This window comes from Scyliorhinus torazame, chromosome 17 (assembly GCF_047496885.1).
Source record: "Scyliorhinus torazame isolate Kashiwa2021f chromosome 17, sScyTor2.1, whole genome shotgun sequence".
Taxonomy (NCBI): Eukaryota; Metazoa; Chordata; class Chondrichthyes; order Carcharhiniformes; family Scyliorhinidae; genus Scyliorhinus; species Scyliorhinus torazame.
The window spans coordinates 111,281,519-111,295,393 of NC_092723.1; the positions used below are offsets into that span (position 1 = coordinate 111,281,519).

General features: G+C 46.9%; 1 protein-coding gene across 1 annotated transcript in view; it reads right to left on the bottom strand.

Annotated features, from left to right (window-relative positions):
* The window catches only part of LOC140393469 (uncharacterized), a 470,641-nt gene that overhangs the window by 51,985 nt on the left and 404,781 nt on the right, over nt 1-13,875 (bottom strand). Inside the window, exons 178-181 of the mRNA XM_072479798.1 lie at nt 12,205-12,416; nt 11,552-11,646; nt 2,992-3,110; nt 30-188 (exon numbers count right to left, since the gene is read on the bottom strand). Of these exons, the coding sequence (XP_072335899.1) occupies nt 30-188; nt 2,992-3,110; nt 11,552-11,646; nt 12,205-12,416 (585 nt within the window). The remainder of the gene's footprint in view (nt 1-29; nt 189-2,991; nt 3,111-11,551; nt 11,647-12,204; nt 12,417-13,875) is intronic.

Consider the following 13,875-nt stretch of genomic DNA (forward strand, 5'->3'; position numbering starts at 1 on the left):
TTGTACCATTAGCTGTTAGCATTTCTTACCTGCTTTGCCTCAAAGCTGAAAATGTCCGTGAATTGGGTAATTTTATCAAGTGTGATGTTGCTCATAACCTTCCGTACATCATCTGAATTCTTCAATGTTCCAGTGATAGCAGATAATTGGGCAAGCTGTCTGACAGTCAGTAAATCCACAACCTCAATCTGAGCAAAAGTATGAAAAATTATATTCTATTCAGTATTTTAGGCTTTCTCACCAATCGTTATTTACTCAACTGTTATTCACAGATCTTAAATAGTTTTAGTATTTTACAAAGCAACTTTACTATCCAGGGAAATATGTTAGAAAAAAATATTTTAACACCTTTGCAAACAGAGGAAATCTACAATAATAGGATTGATGACTCAGTGGCATAATTTTATTGATTTCTACAGGAGTGTCAAGATTTTAAATGCATTTTAAATGAACGAGAAAAAAATAAAGATGAAGAAAGAAATAAGAGTGTGCTGCAGAACATGTTGGACTGAATTTCAAAGTGCCCTGAAGTAAGAGACAGGGGAAGAGTGCCCAAAATTACCAGCACTGGCTGACGTGTCAGTATGAGGTGCCACTACCAGCACTGGCCATTCTTGACAAGGCTAGGTTGGGCCCGGGAAAGCTGCAAATCCAAATGAGCCTGAAAAGTAGGCTAATTCAGAGCCTAGTTAAAGATATGTTTAGGAGGCCAACTGAAATGCTCCAGTGACTTCCACTTTCCCAATTTGATGGAGTGGGGTGGTGTGGGGGGGGGGGGGGGGGGGGGGGGCGCACAGATGAACTGCCTGGAGGCAAGTATCCAAATAGCAGGCTGGGAAATCAATGCTTCTGGCAGCCCGCAGGCATTTCATGCTTGCTAGGATGAGACTACAGTCAAAGTCCACCCTATAAAAGGGTTCTCTCCCCAGAGTTGGCCTGGGTGTCTTTTGCATAATAAATTAAATTTTTGAGTGGCTGAGCATTTAGGTACCTTCCCTAATACTCAACTAACCTGTAGCCATGTGCTCTCAGAAGATTAGAGGGCTGATTAGAGGCCTTGTTGTACAAGGTCGCTTCGGTCTCCGGCCTTCGTATTGGCGTCATTAGCCAGGTCCTCACCAGGTACTCCTTATCCCTCAAGAGCCAGCCACCTATCCCTCGTGCGGTCCTCGAAGAGGGCGGGGATGACCGACTGCCCGAGGATGTAACTATCGTGCACACTCCCCGGGACATGTGAATACACATGCATGATCTTCATGCGGTGGTTGCACACAAGCTACATGTTCAGGGATTGGAACCCCTTTCTGTTAACATAGGGCACTCCCAGATGGCCCAGGGAGCGCAGGGCAACATGCATACCATCCACTACCCCCTGCACCATCCCGGCGATGGCGGCGAATCCTGCTGCCTGGGCATCCTGTTGGGCTTGGTCATGTCAAAGTTGATGTAGTTTTCCACCTGGGCAAATAGGGCATCCGTGACCTGTCAGATGCACCTGTGGGCTGTGGCCTGTGAGATGCCACACAGGTCTCCGCCCGAGCCCTGGAAGTATCCCGAGGCATTAAAGTTCAGAGTTGCAGTGACCTTGACAGCCACCGGCAGGGCCTCCTGCAGCACGCACCGTCCATCATTTGTTCGAATGACCAGTGACGCACATACACCCTGGGCCGTCGCGGGGTCCCTCCCTGGCCTGATGGGCGGCCATCAGGGTCGTCAGGGTGTGGGGTGGGGTCCGGCACCTGGGGGGCCCCTGGGTGCTTGGATGTTGGCTGTTGTGTATGTGGTGTTGTCTCCCGCAGTGTTCAAGCAGAGTGTCCAGGCATCTGTCTGATTGGGATGCTAGGTAATGGGTTCCACATGCTACATGGCCAACCCACCCACAGGAATCCACTTGGGTTGTGTGAAGTGCTCACGTAACCACGACTGGCAATTCCCAATCAGTAACAGTCTTCAGCCGCATGGCCAGAGGCGTCGGTTGGGGTTATGGGTGGTCGGTGGGGCAGACGGGCAGGGGCTAGGTGTTGACGTAGTGGAGCTCCGCGCGGTTGCCCCCCAGTTGCCCCAGCGCCTGCCTCCCACCCTCAGATGGCAGCCCGTCCCTGCAGAGGGTCCCCCATCCCCAGCCGGGTCTCCCCCCACCCCTCCCGAGCACTGGGGAGGCAAGCCCAATGCCTTTGGGCTCATTGTCTCTGACCAAAGATGGCTACTCACCTCCTCGGCTCCCCACAGAAGCCCTTCCACCGGGTTCACGATTTTAAAAAGTACTAATCGGTGCCAGCGTGACCACTTGCTGGGGAGGCTGCTGAATCACGGGAGGCCATTGGATATGGAGTGGCGCCCGTTAATTGTATGGAGATGGGGCTTAAGTGGTGCTAATTGGTTTCTCGCCACGCTACGGTGTGATCGCTTACGGGAGCGAGCCGGTTGCATGGCAAACCGTTTGGCCCCCAGCACGGTTCTCGTTTATGGCCTCTCCTGCTATTCACTGGCGTTGTTTCGCTTGAGCGAGAGCGCAGCGAGGCCGGAGAATCACGCCCATTATTTCAGTGCAAGATTTCTTTGTCTTCTGTTCTTTTAGAATTTTTCAATTAAAAATAAAATTCTGATGGTAGCTACATTAGTGCCAGAGAATACAAGAAAGCTATTATGTGATTGTGGGTTCTTATCTATAAGATAAGAATTTCTGAAAAGGGACTTGTTTCTCTATGTTGAAGTGTCACAATTACTCCTGCATTTGGTGGAAGAAAACCTCTTTCAATGAAGAGAGGCCACTTCAGGTGAATAACCTATCAAGGTCCTTACAATCATTGATATACATCAACAAGCAGGTGGCTTTATGCGATAACTTTATTTCATTAATCTACCAAACCTACTGCTAAAATTACAGACTAATAATTTCAGCCTTGCAACATTGTAGTTCATCCAATAGGTAATCTGATTTTTTTATTTTTTAATATAAATTTCTTTCCAAAAAAAGATTAAATAACTTACTCCGTTGAAATTCAAATTTAGCCTGGCCAAATCCTTTATCTGAACAAGTTGACTGAACATTCCCCAGTTCATCAGCAGCCAGTCTCTGGATCCATTAATGTTGCTGATACAACCAGCACCTACAATTAAAGGATGAAGACGGTTGACTATACACACTGGTTATTTCCCAGTGGATTACCATAACATTTGTGTATATACATAATAACATTTGACTTTAAAAAAAACTTACAATGTTTCACTCAACTGTCTTTTACAATGGAAGCTAGTAAGAGTTGTGTTTGAATTTACAGTTTAAGACTTTTGTTTTTATTTGTTCATGGGATGAGAGGGTCATGGACTAAGCTAGTATTTATTGCCTTTCTCTAATTGCCCTTGGGAAGGCTGGTACCATCCTACCTTCAATCAAGTTGAGAGCCTGTTTTCAATTGCAGCATGAGTGCAGCTGGGACTCAATAGATCACTGGGTTATCGGGGGCAGCACAGTGGTGTGTACAGTGGTTAGCGTGCATTGCCTCACCGTGCCGAGGACCTGGGTTCAATCCCGGCCGCGGGTCACTGTCTGTGTGGAGTTTGCACATTCTCCCCGTATCTGTGTGGGTCTCACCCCCACAACCCAAAACTATGTGCAGGTTAGGTGGATTGGCCACACTAAATTGCCCCTTAATTGGAAAAAAAATAATTGGGTACTCTAAATTTATTTTAAAAAATCACTGGGTTATCAGTATGAGAAATATGGCTAGATATTTTACCACCCATTAAATTTATCTCATGGACAGTTACTGTCGTAATAGGTTTTTATTCTAGGGATAAATAGGGGAAATTATTCTAGGGGAATAAATACAAGGATGTAGAGAGGGAAAGATGAGGCAAATTAAGGAGCAGTGATTAAATGATGCCAAGTTTAGGATTTACAAGCCTGAAAAGTGTAGAAAACCATGAAATCCTATGAAAGGATGCGTGGATATCAGCAGGATGAGCATTCATTTAATTGGTGGAGACCGTGGCGGAGGCGGAAGGGAAAGAGTGCCCCCACGGCACAGGCCTGCCCGCGGATCGGTGGGCCCCGATCGCGGGCCAGGTCACCGTGGGGGCACCCCCCGGGGCCAGATCACCCCGCCCGCCCCCCCCAGGACCCCGGAGCACGCCCACGCCGCCTTGTCCCGCCGTTCAAAAGGTGGTTTAATCCACGACGGCGGGACAGGCAATTTATCGGCGGGACTTCGGCCCATCCGGGCCGGAGAATCGAGCGGGGGGGCCTGCCAACCGGCGCGGCCCGATTCCCGCCCCCGCCGAATATCCGGTGCCGGAGACTTCGGCAACCGGCGGGGGCGGGATTCACGGCAGCCCCCGGCGATTCTCCAACCCGGCGGGGGTTCGGAGAATGACGCCCAAGATTTGGATTGATAAAATGAAATTCAAAATAAAATCACAGTAGAGAAAGTTTGGAAGTTGAAGGCTAAAGACGAATAAGAAATTCCCTTTTTGGCCATGACGAGCTTTTTCTGTGATCCTGCGATGAAATGCGACAGACACGTGAGGATTTCTCAGGATATGGGAAAAGTAGTCAAATTTGGAACAGATTTGAGTTTCATAGGTTGCAGAGAGGATTAGTGAGAGAGAAAACCAAGTTCTTGAAAGATCAGAAGGGGCCTTTTGGACTCTTGCTGTAATTCTGCTGGTGGACATTTGGAACCCCCAGGGGAAACAGCAAAGACCTGGCATAAAAAGGGCACACTGGATAGCTGCTATGTTCCCCAGGGTATCACCATTCTCCCACTGTGCCACCCATTGTACTGCAGCAACTCACAAAGACTTCTTCAACAGCACCATCCAAACCCACAACCTCTACTGCCCAGGAAGATAAGGGCAGCAAATTGAGGGGAACATAACCAACTGCAAGATTCCCTCCAAGTCACACGCCATCCCGAGTTGAAACTATGGGCACGATCTTCCCAAAAGGGAACAAAGTCCCCAAGCGAGCGTGTTTAGTCGCTTATTTCCCGATCGCAGTGCCGAGAAACACAGGGCTATTCAACACGACTTGGTTTGAATAAGGGGCCTGAATGGGGAACGTACGGCTGAGGCCTCATAGAGCCCTGTTTTTTACAATGGGAAGCTCTGCTCGCCGAAACTCCCCGTTTTAGCAAGAGATCGGAACGCCATTTTTAAATGGCGTCCCGATCTCCAAGGCCCCGAAGAAAATCCCCAAGGCCCACACTCCCAGCCCGAAAGCAACATGATAGAGTGTCCCACACCCCTGGCACCCCCCCCAACACCCATGGCTGGCACTGTCAGGGTAAGGTACCCAGGTGGCACCAGCAGTGCCAGGGTATCAATCACCCTGCCCAAAGGGTATGTAGCTGGCGGCCTCCGATTCCCTTGGAGGCCCCCACGAGTGCTGTTCCGCCTCTTTCCCATTTGTGGGGACCAGTACCAAACTGTGCTTGCCTGAGGTCCCCAAGGCAAAGGGATTGAATCCCAAAGCCTTAGGTACCTTGCAAATCTGTACATTAGAGTAAGTCTGACTACCTCGATCTAAGATGCAGATTCGCTAAAAAGTGATCCCGCGGAATGCGCTGCATCTTTGGGGGCCGAGCCCCAACATTGAGGGGCTAGGCCGGCGCCGGAGGAATTTCCGCCCCGCCAGCTGGCGGAAACGGCCTTTGTTGCCCCGGCAGCTGGCGCGGAAATGACATGTCGGGGCGGCGCATGCGCGGGAGCGTCAGCGGCCGCTGACAGTTTCCCGTGCATGCGCAGTGGGGGGGGGGGGGGGGGGGGGAGTCTCTTCCGCCTCCGCCATGGTGGAGACCGTGGCGGAGGCGGAAGGGAAAGAGTGCCCCCACGGCACAGGCCCGCCCGCGGATCGGTGGGCCCCGATCGCGGGCCAGGCCACCGTGGGGGCACCCCCCGGGGTCAGATTGCCCCGCGCCCCCCCCCAGGACCCCGGAGCCCGCCCGCGCCGCCTTGTCCCGCCGGTAAATAGGTACTCTAATTTACGCCGGCGGGACAGGCAATTTATCGGCGGGACTTCGGCCCATCCGGGCCGGAGAATCGAGCGGGGGGGGGGCCCGCCAACTGGCGCGGGCCGATTCCCGCCCGCCGAATATCCGCTGGGGGGTCGGAGAATGACGCCCCTGGTTCTGGACACACCCACCATTGGGAACATCATCCCTGCATTCACTCTATCTAATCCTAATAGAATTTTATAAGTCTCTATGAGATCCCCATCATTCATCTAAACTCCAGCGAAAACATTTAAAAAAAAAAACCCAATTAATTTTTTCCAATTAGGGGGCAATTTAGCATGGCCAATCCACCTAGCCTACACATCTTTTGATTGTGGGGGCGAAACCCACGGGGAGAATGTGCAAACTCCTCATGGACAGTGACCCAGAGCCGGGATCAAACCTGGGACCTCAGCGCCATGAGGCAGCAGGGCTAACCCACTGCGCCACCGTGCTGCCCTTGAAAACAATCCTACCCTAGTCAATCTCTCCTCATACATTAGTCCCGCCATCCCCGGAATCAGCCTGGTAAACATTCGCTGCACACCCTCGAGAGCAAGAACATCCTTCCTCAGAAAAGAAAACTAAAACTGCACACAATATTCTAGGTGTGGCCTCACCAAGGTCCTGTATAATTGCAACAACACATCCCTGCTCCTGTACTCGAAACCTCTTTCAAATGAAAGCCAACAAACCATTTGTCTTCTTTACCGCCTGCTGCACCTGCATGCTTACCTTCAGCGAATGGTGCACAAGGACACCCAGGTCCCGCTGCACACTCCTCTCTCCCAATTTACAACCATTCAGGTCGTAATCTGCCTTCTTGTTTTTGCTTCCAAAGTGAATAACATCACATTTATCCAAATTATACTGGATCTGCTATTGATTTGCCCACTCACCCAACCTGTCCAGATCATGCTGAAGGATCTTTGCATCCGTGTCACAATTCACCCTCCCACCCATCTTGGTATCATCTGCAAACTTTGAGATGATACATTTTGTTCCCCCGTCCAAATCATTAATATATATTGTGAATAGTTGGGGTCCCAGCACCAATCCCTGTGGCACCCCACTAGTTACTGCCTGCCAATTTGAAAAGGACCCGTTAATTCCTACTGTTTCCTTTTTGCCAACCAGTTTTCTATCCATCTCAATATACTTCCCCCAATCCCATGCGCTTTAATCTTGCACGATAATCTCTTATGCGGGAATTTGGCAAATACTTTCTGAAAATCCATGGGTGGCACGGTAGCACAGTGGTTAGCACTGTCACTTCACAGCACCAGGGTCCCGGGTTCAATTCCCTGGATCATTGTCTGTGCGGAGTCTGCACATTCTCCCTGTACCTGCATGGGTTTCCTCCGGGTTCTCCGGTTTCTTCCCACAAGTCCCGAAAGACATGTTGTTCGGTAATTTGGACAGTCTGAATTCTCCCTCAGTGTACCCGAACAGACATCAGAATGTGGCGACTAGGGGCCTTTCACAGTAACTTCATTGCAGTGTTAATGTAAGGCTACTTGCGACAATAAAGATTATTAAATATACCACAACGACTGGCTCCCCCTTGTCAACTCTACTAGTTACATCTTCAAAGAATTCCAATAGACTTATCAAGCATGACTTCCTCTTCATAAATCCATGCTGACTCTGCCTAATCCTGCCACTATTTTCTAACTGCTCCGCTATAAAGTCCTTGATAATGAATTTGAGAACTTTCCCCACTACCGGCGTTAGGCTTACTGGTCCATAATTCACTGTTTTCTCTCTACCTCCCTTTTTGAATATTGGAGTGACATTAGCAACCCTCCAATCTGCAGGGACTGCTTCAGAGTCTATAGGCTACCAATGCATCCACTATTTCTAGAGCCACTTCGATATAGATTATCAGATCCTGGGGATTTATCAGCCTTCAATCCCATCAATTTCCCCAGCACCATTTCTCTACTAATATTGATCTCCCTCAATTCTTCCCTCTCACTATATTTTGCATTTTCCAACATTTCTGGGATCTGATTTGTGTCCTCTTTTGTGAAGACAGAAAAGTATGTATTCAGTTGCTTGGCCATTTCTTTGCCCCTATTATACATTCCCCCGTTTCTGTCTGCATGGACTTACATTTGTCTACACCAATCACTTTCTCTTCACATACTTATAGAAACTCTTAGTGTTAGTCTTTATGTTCCCTGCAAGCTTACTTTTGTACTGTATTTTTTCCGTCTAAATCAATCCCTTGGTCCTTTTTTGCTGAATTCTAAACTGCTCCGAATCCTCTATTATTTTTCTTGGCCAATCTGTATGCTTCTTCCTCGGATCGGATACTATCTCTAATTTCTTTGTAAACCATGTATTGACCCTTTTACCCATTTTGCTTTTGTGCCAGACAGGAATAAACAGTTGTGGCAGTTTCTCCATGCGTTCCTTGAATATTTGCCATTGCCTTTCCACTGTCAGCCCTTTAAATAACTCTCTCCAGTCTATCAAGGCCAACTCATGCCTCGTATCTTCATTGTTTTGTTTATTAACACTTAGCACCCTAGTTTCCGAATCAACTACTTCACTTTCCATCTTAATGTTATGGTCGTTCATCCCCAAAGGGTCTTGCACAGCTAGATTGATAATGATTCATAGAACATACAGTACCGAAGGAGGCCATTCGGCCCATTGAGTCTGCACCGACCCACTTAAGCCCTCACTTCCACCCTATCACCGTAACTCAATAACCCCTGCTAATCTTTTTGGACACAAATCCACCTAATCTGCACGTCTTTGGACTGTGGGAGGAAACCGGAGCACCCGGAGGAAACCCACATAGACACGGGGAGAACGTGCAGACTCCGCACAGACAGTGACCCAGCGCGGAATCGAACCTGGGATCCTGGTACTGTGAAGCCACAGTGCTAGCCACTTGTGCTACCGTGCTGCCCCTGATTCCTTTCTCATTACACAGTACCCAGTCTAAGATGGTCTGCTCTCTAGCTGGTTCCTCCACATATTGGTCAAGAAAAGCATCCTGTATACACTCCAGGAATTCCTCCTCTACGTTATAGTGGCTAATTTGATTTGCCCGATCTATGTGCAGATTAAAATTACGATGATTACAGATACTCCCTTATCACATGCATCTCTAATTTCCTGTTTAATGCCATTCCCAACATCACCACTGCAGTTTGGGGGTCTATATATGAGGCCCACTAGTGATTTCTGACCCCTGGTATTTCTCAACTCTACCCTTACCAACTCCACATTGTCAGAGCTAATATCCTTTCTCACCATTGTGTTAATTTCCTCTTTAACCAACAATGCCACTCCACCACCTTTTCCTTTTTGCCTGTCCTTCCGAAATACTGAATACCCTGAGGTCTTGAAGAAAGACCTCACTCCACAAATCCTCGCGATAATCCTAATAACTTGTGACACCTACATGCGAGCCTTCAGTGACTTATGGACAGGGACACCCAGATCCCTTTGTACTTCTACAATTTCTAATTTCTAACCATTTAGGAAATACTCTGCACATCTGTTCCTTCGACCAAAATGGATTACCTCAGATTTTTCCACATTATACTTCATTTGCCATGTTCTTGCCCAATCACTAAATCTGTCCAAATCCTCCTGTAGCCGCTTTACATCTCCTTCACAACACACATTTGCGCCTAGCTTTGTATCATCCATGAACCTGGAAAAATTACATTTGGTCCCTACATCCAAATCATTGATATGTATTGTGAACAGCTGGGGCCCAAGTGCTGATCCTTGTGATAACCCACTAGCCAGAGCCTGCCAATGCGAGAATGACCCGTTTATTCCTACTCTGTTTTCTGTCTGTTAGCCAATCCTTAATCCATGACAGTATGCCGATAACTATCCCATGTGCCTTTATTTTGCTAATTATCAGGCGGGGAACTTTATCATAAGCTTTCTGAAAGTCCAAATATACAACATCCATCGACTCTTATCAATTTTTAGTAACATTTTCAAACATTTCCAACAAGTCCGTCAGCATGACTATACCCAATCAGGATCAGGATTGTCCAAATATCTGTTTATCACACTTTTATAATAGATTCCAGCATTCCCCTACCAGTGATGTAAGGATGACAGGTATGTAGTTCCCTGCTTTCTCTCTCCCTCCCTTCTTAAATAGTGGGGGACATTTGCTACCTTCCAAACTTCAGGAACCATTCTAGAATCTATAGAATTTTGGAAGATGATCACCAATGCATCCACTTTCTCCATAGCAACCTCTTTCAACATTCTGGGATGCATAATATCAGGTTCGGGGACTTATCAACTTTCAGTCCATATTAATTTCTCAAATACAACCTTCTTACTTATACTAATTTCCTTCAACTCCATATTCTTTCCAGTCCCTTGGATCTCTACACAATATCATAGAATCCCTATGGTGAAGAAGGCGGCCATTTGGCCCATCGAGTCTGCAACGGCCATCTGAAAGAGCATCCTAACTAGGCCCACGCCCCTACCCTATCCCTGTAACCCCACTTAACCTTTTGGACGCTAAGGGGCAATTTAGCACAGTCAGTCCACCTAACCTGCACATTTTTGGAGATTTCTTGTATCTTCCTCAATGAAAACAGATACAAAATAATCATTTAGCTTTTCTGCCATTTCTCTATTCACCATTATGAATTCACTGGATTTTGCCTTTAATCCAACATTTGGCTTAGCTGTGATAACCCTCAGCAGGGCCACGGGGCAACGCTGATTGATCTCCCCATGGGCTTCGTAGAATACGAGTTCCCGTGTTGAGCGGGTGGAGGCCCGCCCAACTGGAGCTCGTTAGCAGGACATTCAAATGTAGATCCCAGACCGGCAGTTCCTGATAGTCCTGGGCCAGACATTTGTTTTGTGTGTCGCGACAGTGGCTTTATTTTCAGTTTAAAATAAACCATTTTGGCCTTTCACTCCACGCCTCCTGGAATGCATACGTTAGCCAAACAGTTCCATTTTACAGACCTATAGAAGCCTGTCTATTTTTATGTTTCTTGCTAGATTGCATTCATATTCTGTACTTCCTTTTTTAAAATCATTTCTTGGTCTTCCTTTGCTGTATTCTAAAGACCTCCCAATTTTCAGATTTATTGCTCTTTCTGGCAACTTTATAAGCCTTTTTGTTTAATCTTATACAATATTTAACTTCCTTTGTCACCCACGGTCGACTTGCTTTTTTGGAGGGGTTTTGCACCCATAAAGAATCTATAGGTGCTGTAGGCTATGTAATAGTTCTTTGAAGATTATCAATTGCCTATGTCATATATTTTAATGTATTTTCCCAATCCACCTGAGCCAATTTGTCCCTCGTGTCTTCATCATTTTTTCTTTACAACTTTAACACCTTGGCTTCAGGTTGAAATTTCTCATTTTCAAACATAATGTAAAACCGTGTCTTTGAAAATATAAGAAAGCTTATCTAGCTTTAAAATTGTTCACAAAATGTATAAAATATGGCAGATCTTTGAAAGGTATAATTTTACTGCAGTATTATAGTGGCAAATCAATTAATTCCCTTTCTTGCAATGGTCGTTCTTGTTTACCTGTGGTGTTGAGGTAGGTAAGGATCCATATTTGTAGCACAGTCTCTCTTGTTGCCTGCGACATCTGTTTGAATTCATTATTGAGTCCTTTGATGCTAAATGTCAAAACATTTGTAGTATTATTTATTAGGTGGTCAGATCAATAGTATCCATTTATCTGATAGACATCAATGTATGCTTAATAATCAGGGCTGGTATATGTACATCTATTACTGATCTAAGCATCCTACTGTTAGTGGAGATAGAAGGTCCCATATCATTGGCTGGAGTTGCCCCAACTCAGCGGCATTTAAAAGAAGCCCAACTCTATTAAGTTTACACCTGTTTTGAACAGACTTCAAATTTCCCCCCCCAAGGTAACCACATTGCAAGGTGAAATATGAAACCTTTACCCCCTACATTTCTTTTATCTCTTTTTTTCCAAAACAGAGGCTTGTGTTAGGTTGAGGTCCCATGGGCAACAACTCATTGGTACCACATCTTTCTGCCATTTTAGGTTTATATTACATAAGTAAATAATCCTAAGAGTATTACCAAGTCAATCAAAGTGCTGGTTTCTGAGGGCAAGGGCAAAAACGCTGGAGAATACGGAGAGCCCTAGTTGTTAGTGACTACAATCTGCTGTGTGTGATAAAAGCGGGCCATACACTTACACTGCTTGGTAACCTTCGCAGGTTGTGTTCCTGATCTGAAGGCAACTCAGCACTGACTCAGAAATGCCAGCAATGAAAGGCCTGAATCGCTCCTGGAACCATTTTGTCAGGAAAGCTGAATTGGTTAAGTTTTCATTGGTCTTCACAATCTCCCACAGAGCATTCATGAATGTGATCTTTGTCATCAGAGGAATTGATGATGTGCTCAATGTCTAAAACAAACCACAACATGTAAACTCAGTGAGTAAAGAGATTCCACTGCAGGCATATAAAGCTTCCCCTCATTTCAGAACTAAAAGAAATACAATTCATAAAATCGCTCAGACTAATGTAATAAACAAAGTATTTCCTTTGAACCATGATCTGATCAATTTGGTTATAGGTTAGTTTGATTATTAATCTAGGAAAAGTACGAAATACCAGTTAATATTCTCAGAATGAAAAGTCACGTTATTTCACATTGTGTCTTGTTGGGCAAAATTCTCCTCAAACATTTCCAAGTGTGGTCTCCGGCGGGAAACGGTGTGCAATTCCCGCCAGGTGGATCGGTGTGATCCAGATCACAATCCACCTAAAAATAGAAATGTTGTTGGAGCCAAGGGTGATTCACACTGTGGGGCCTAAAGAAGCTGGCAAGGCAAGATCCTTGGCACCCCAATCTCAGAATAACATGAATGTGCCCATCCACCTCCTCCCTCCAGCAGAGGGCAGTAGAGTGGAGCTGCTGATTGGCTGTTGCGGGGAAAGTTTGCATCAGTGCCTTGCGGTCACTGCATCCAGAAAGTGTACCTGAGCAAGACACCCTAGGTGTTCAAGTCAAGGCAAGCATCCAGCAGAGGGCAGTAGAGCGGAGCTGCTGATTGGCTTTTGCGGGGAACATTTGCATCAGTGCATTGCGGTCACCGTATCTTGAAGGTGGTTTGTGGAGGAACTGTTGTCAAGTGACAGTTAAACCCAAAACACTTCTTCAGTGTCTCCCGCCCTACCTCCTCCTCTAACCAAAAAAAAAAGACAATCACTGTAAAGATCCCAGCCGAGTAAAGATCAAGAGGGAGACTCGAGGGCAGGTAGAAGTAGAAAGAAGTTGAACCGTGACGTCACAGCCTGCAGTGAAAGGGCGCGAGGAGAGCGGCGGAGACTCAGTGAAAGACCAGGAGTGGAGCGGTAGGGACACAGGATAAAAGAGCGTGAGGAGAGCGGCGGAGACTCAGTGAAAGAGCGCGAGAAGAGCAGCGGGGACACAGGATAAAAGAGCGCGAGGAGAGCGTCGGGGACACAGTGAAAGAGCGCGAGGAGAGCGGCGAAGACTCAGTAAAAGAGCGCGAGGAGAGCGGCGGGGACACAGGAAAAAAGAGCGCGAGGAGAGCTGCGGGGACACAGCTGCCAGAAAATGAAAATGAAAATGAAAATCGCTTATTGTCACAAGTAGGCTTCAAATGAAGTTACTGTGAAAAGCCCCTAGTCGCCACATTCCGGCGCCTGTTCGGGAAGGCTGTTACGGGAATCGAACCGTGCTGCTGGCTTGCTTTGGTCTGTTTTCAAAGCCAGCGATTTAGCCCTGTGCTAAACAGCCCCTGAAGCGGCCTTCAGATTTTTGGCGGGAGCAGTGGCCAGGGGCCTGTCGGGAAGGTAAGTTTTCCTCTTTAAAACTTACCTTGAAGAGTGACATCA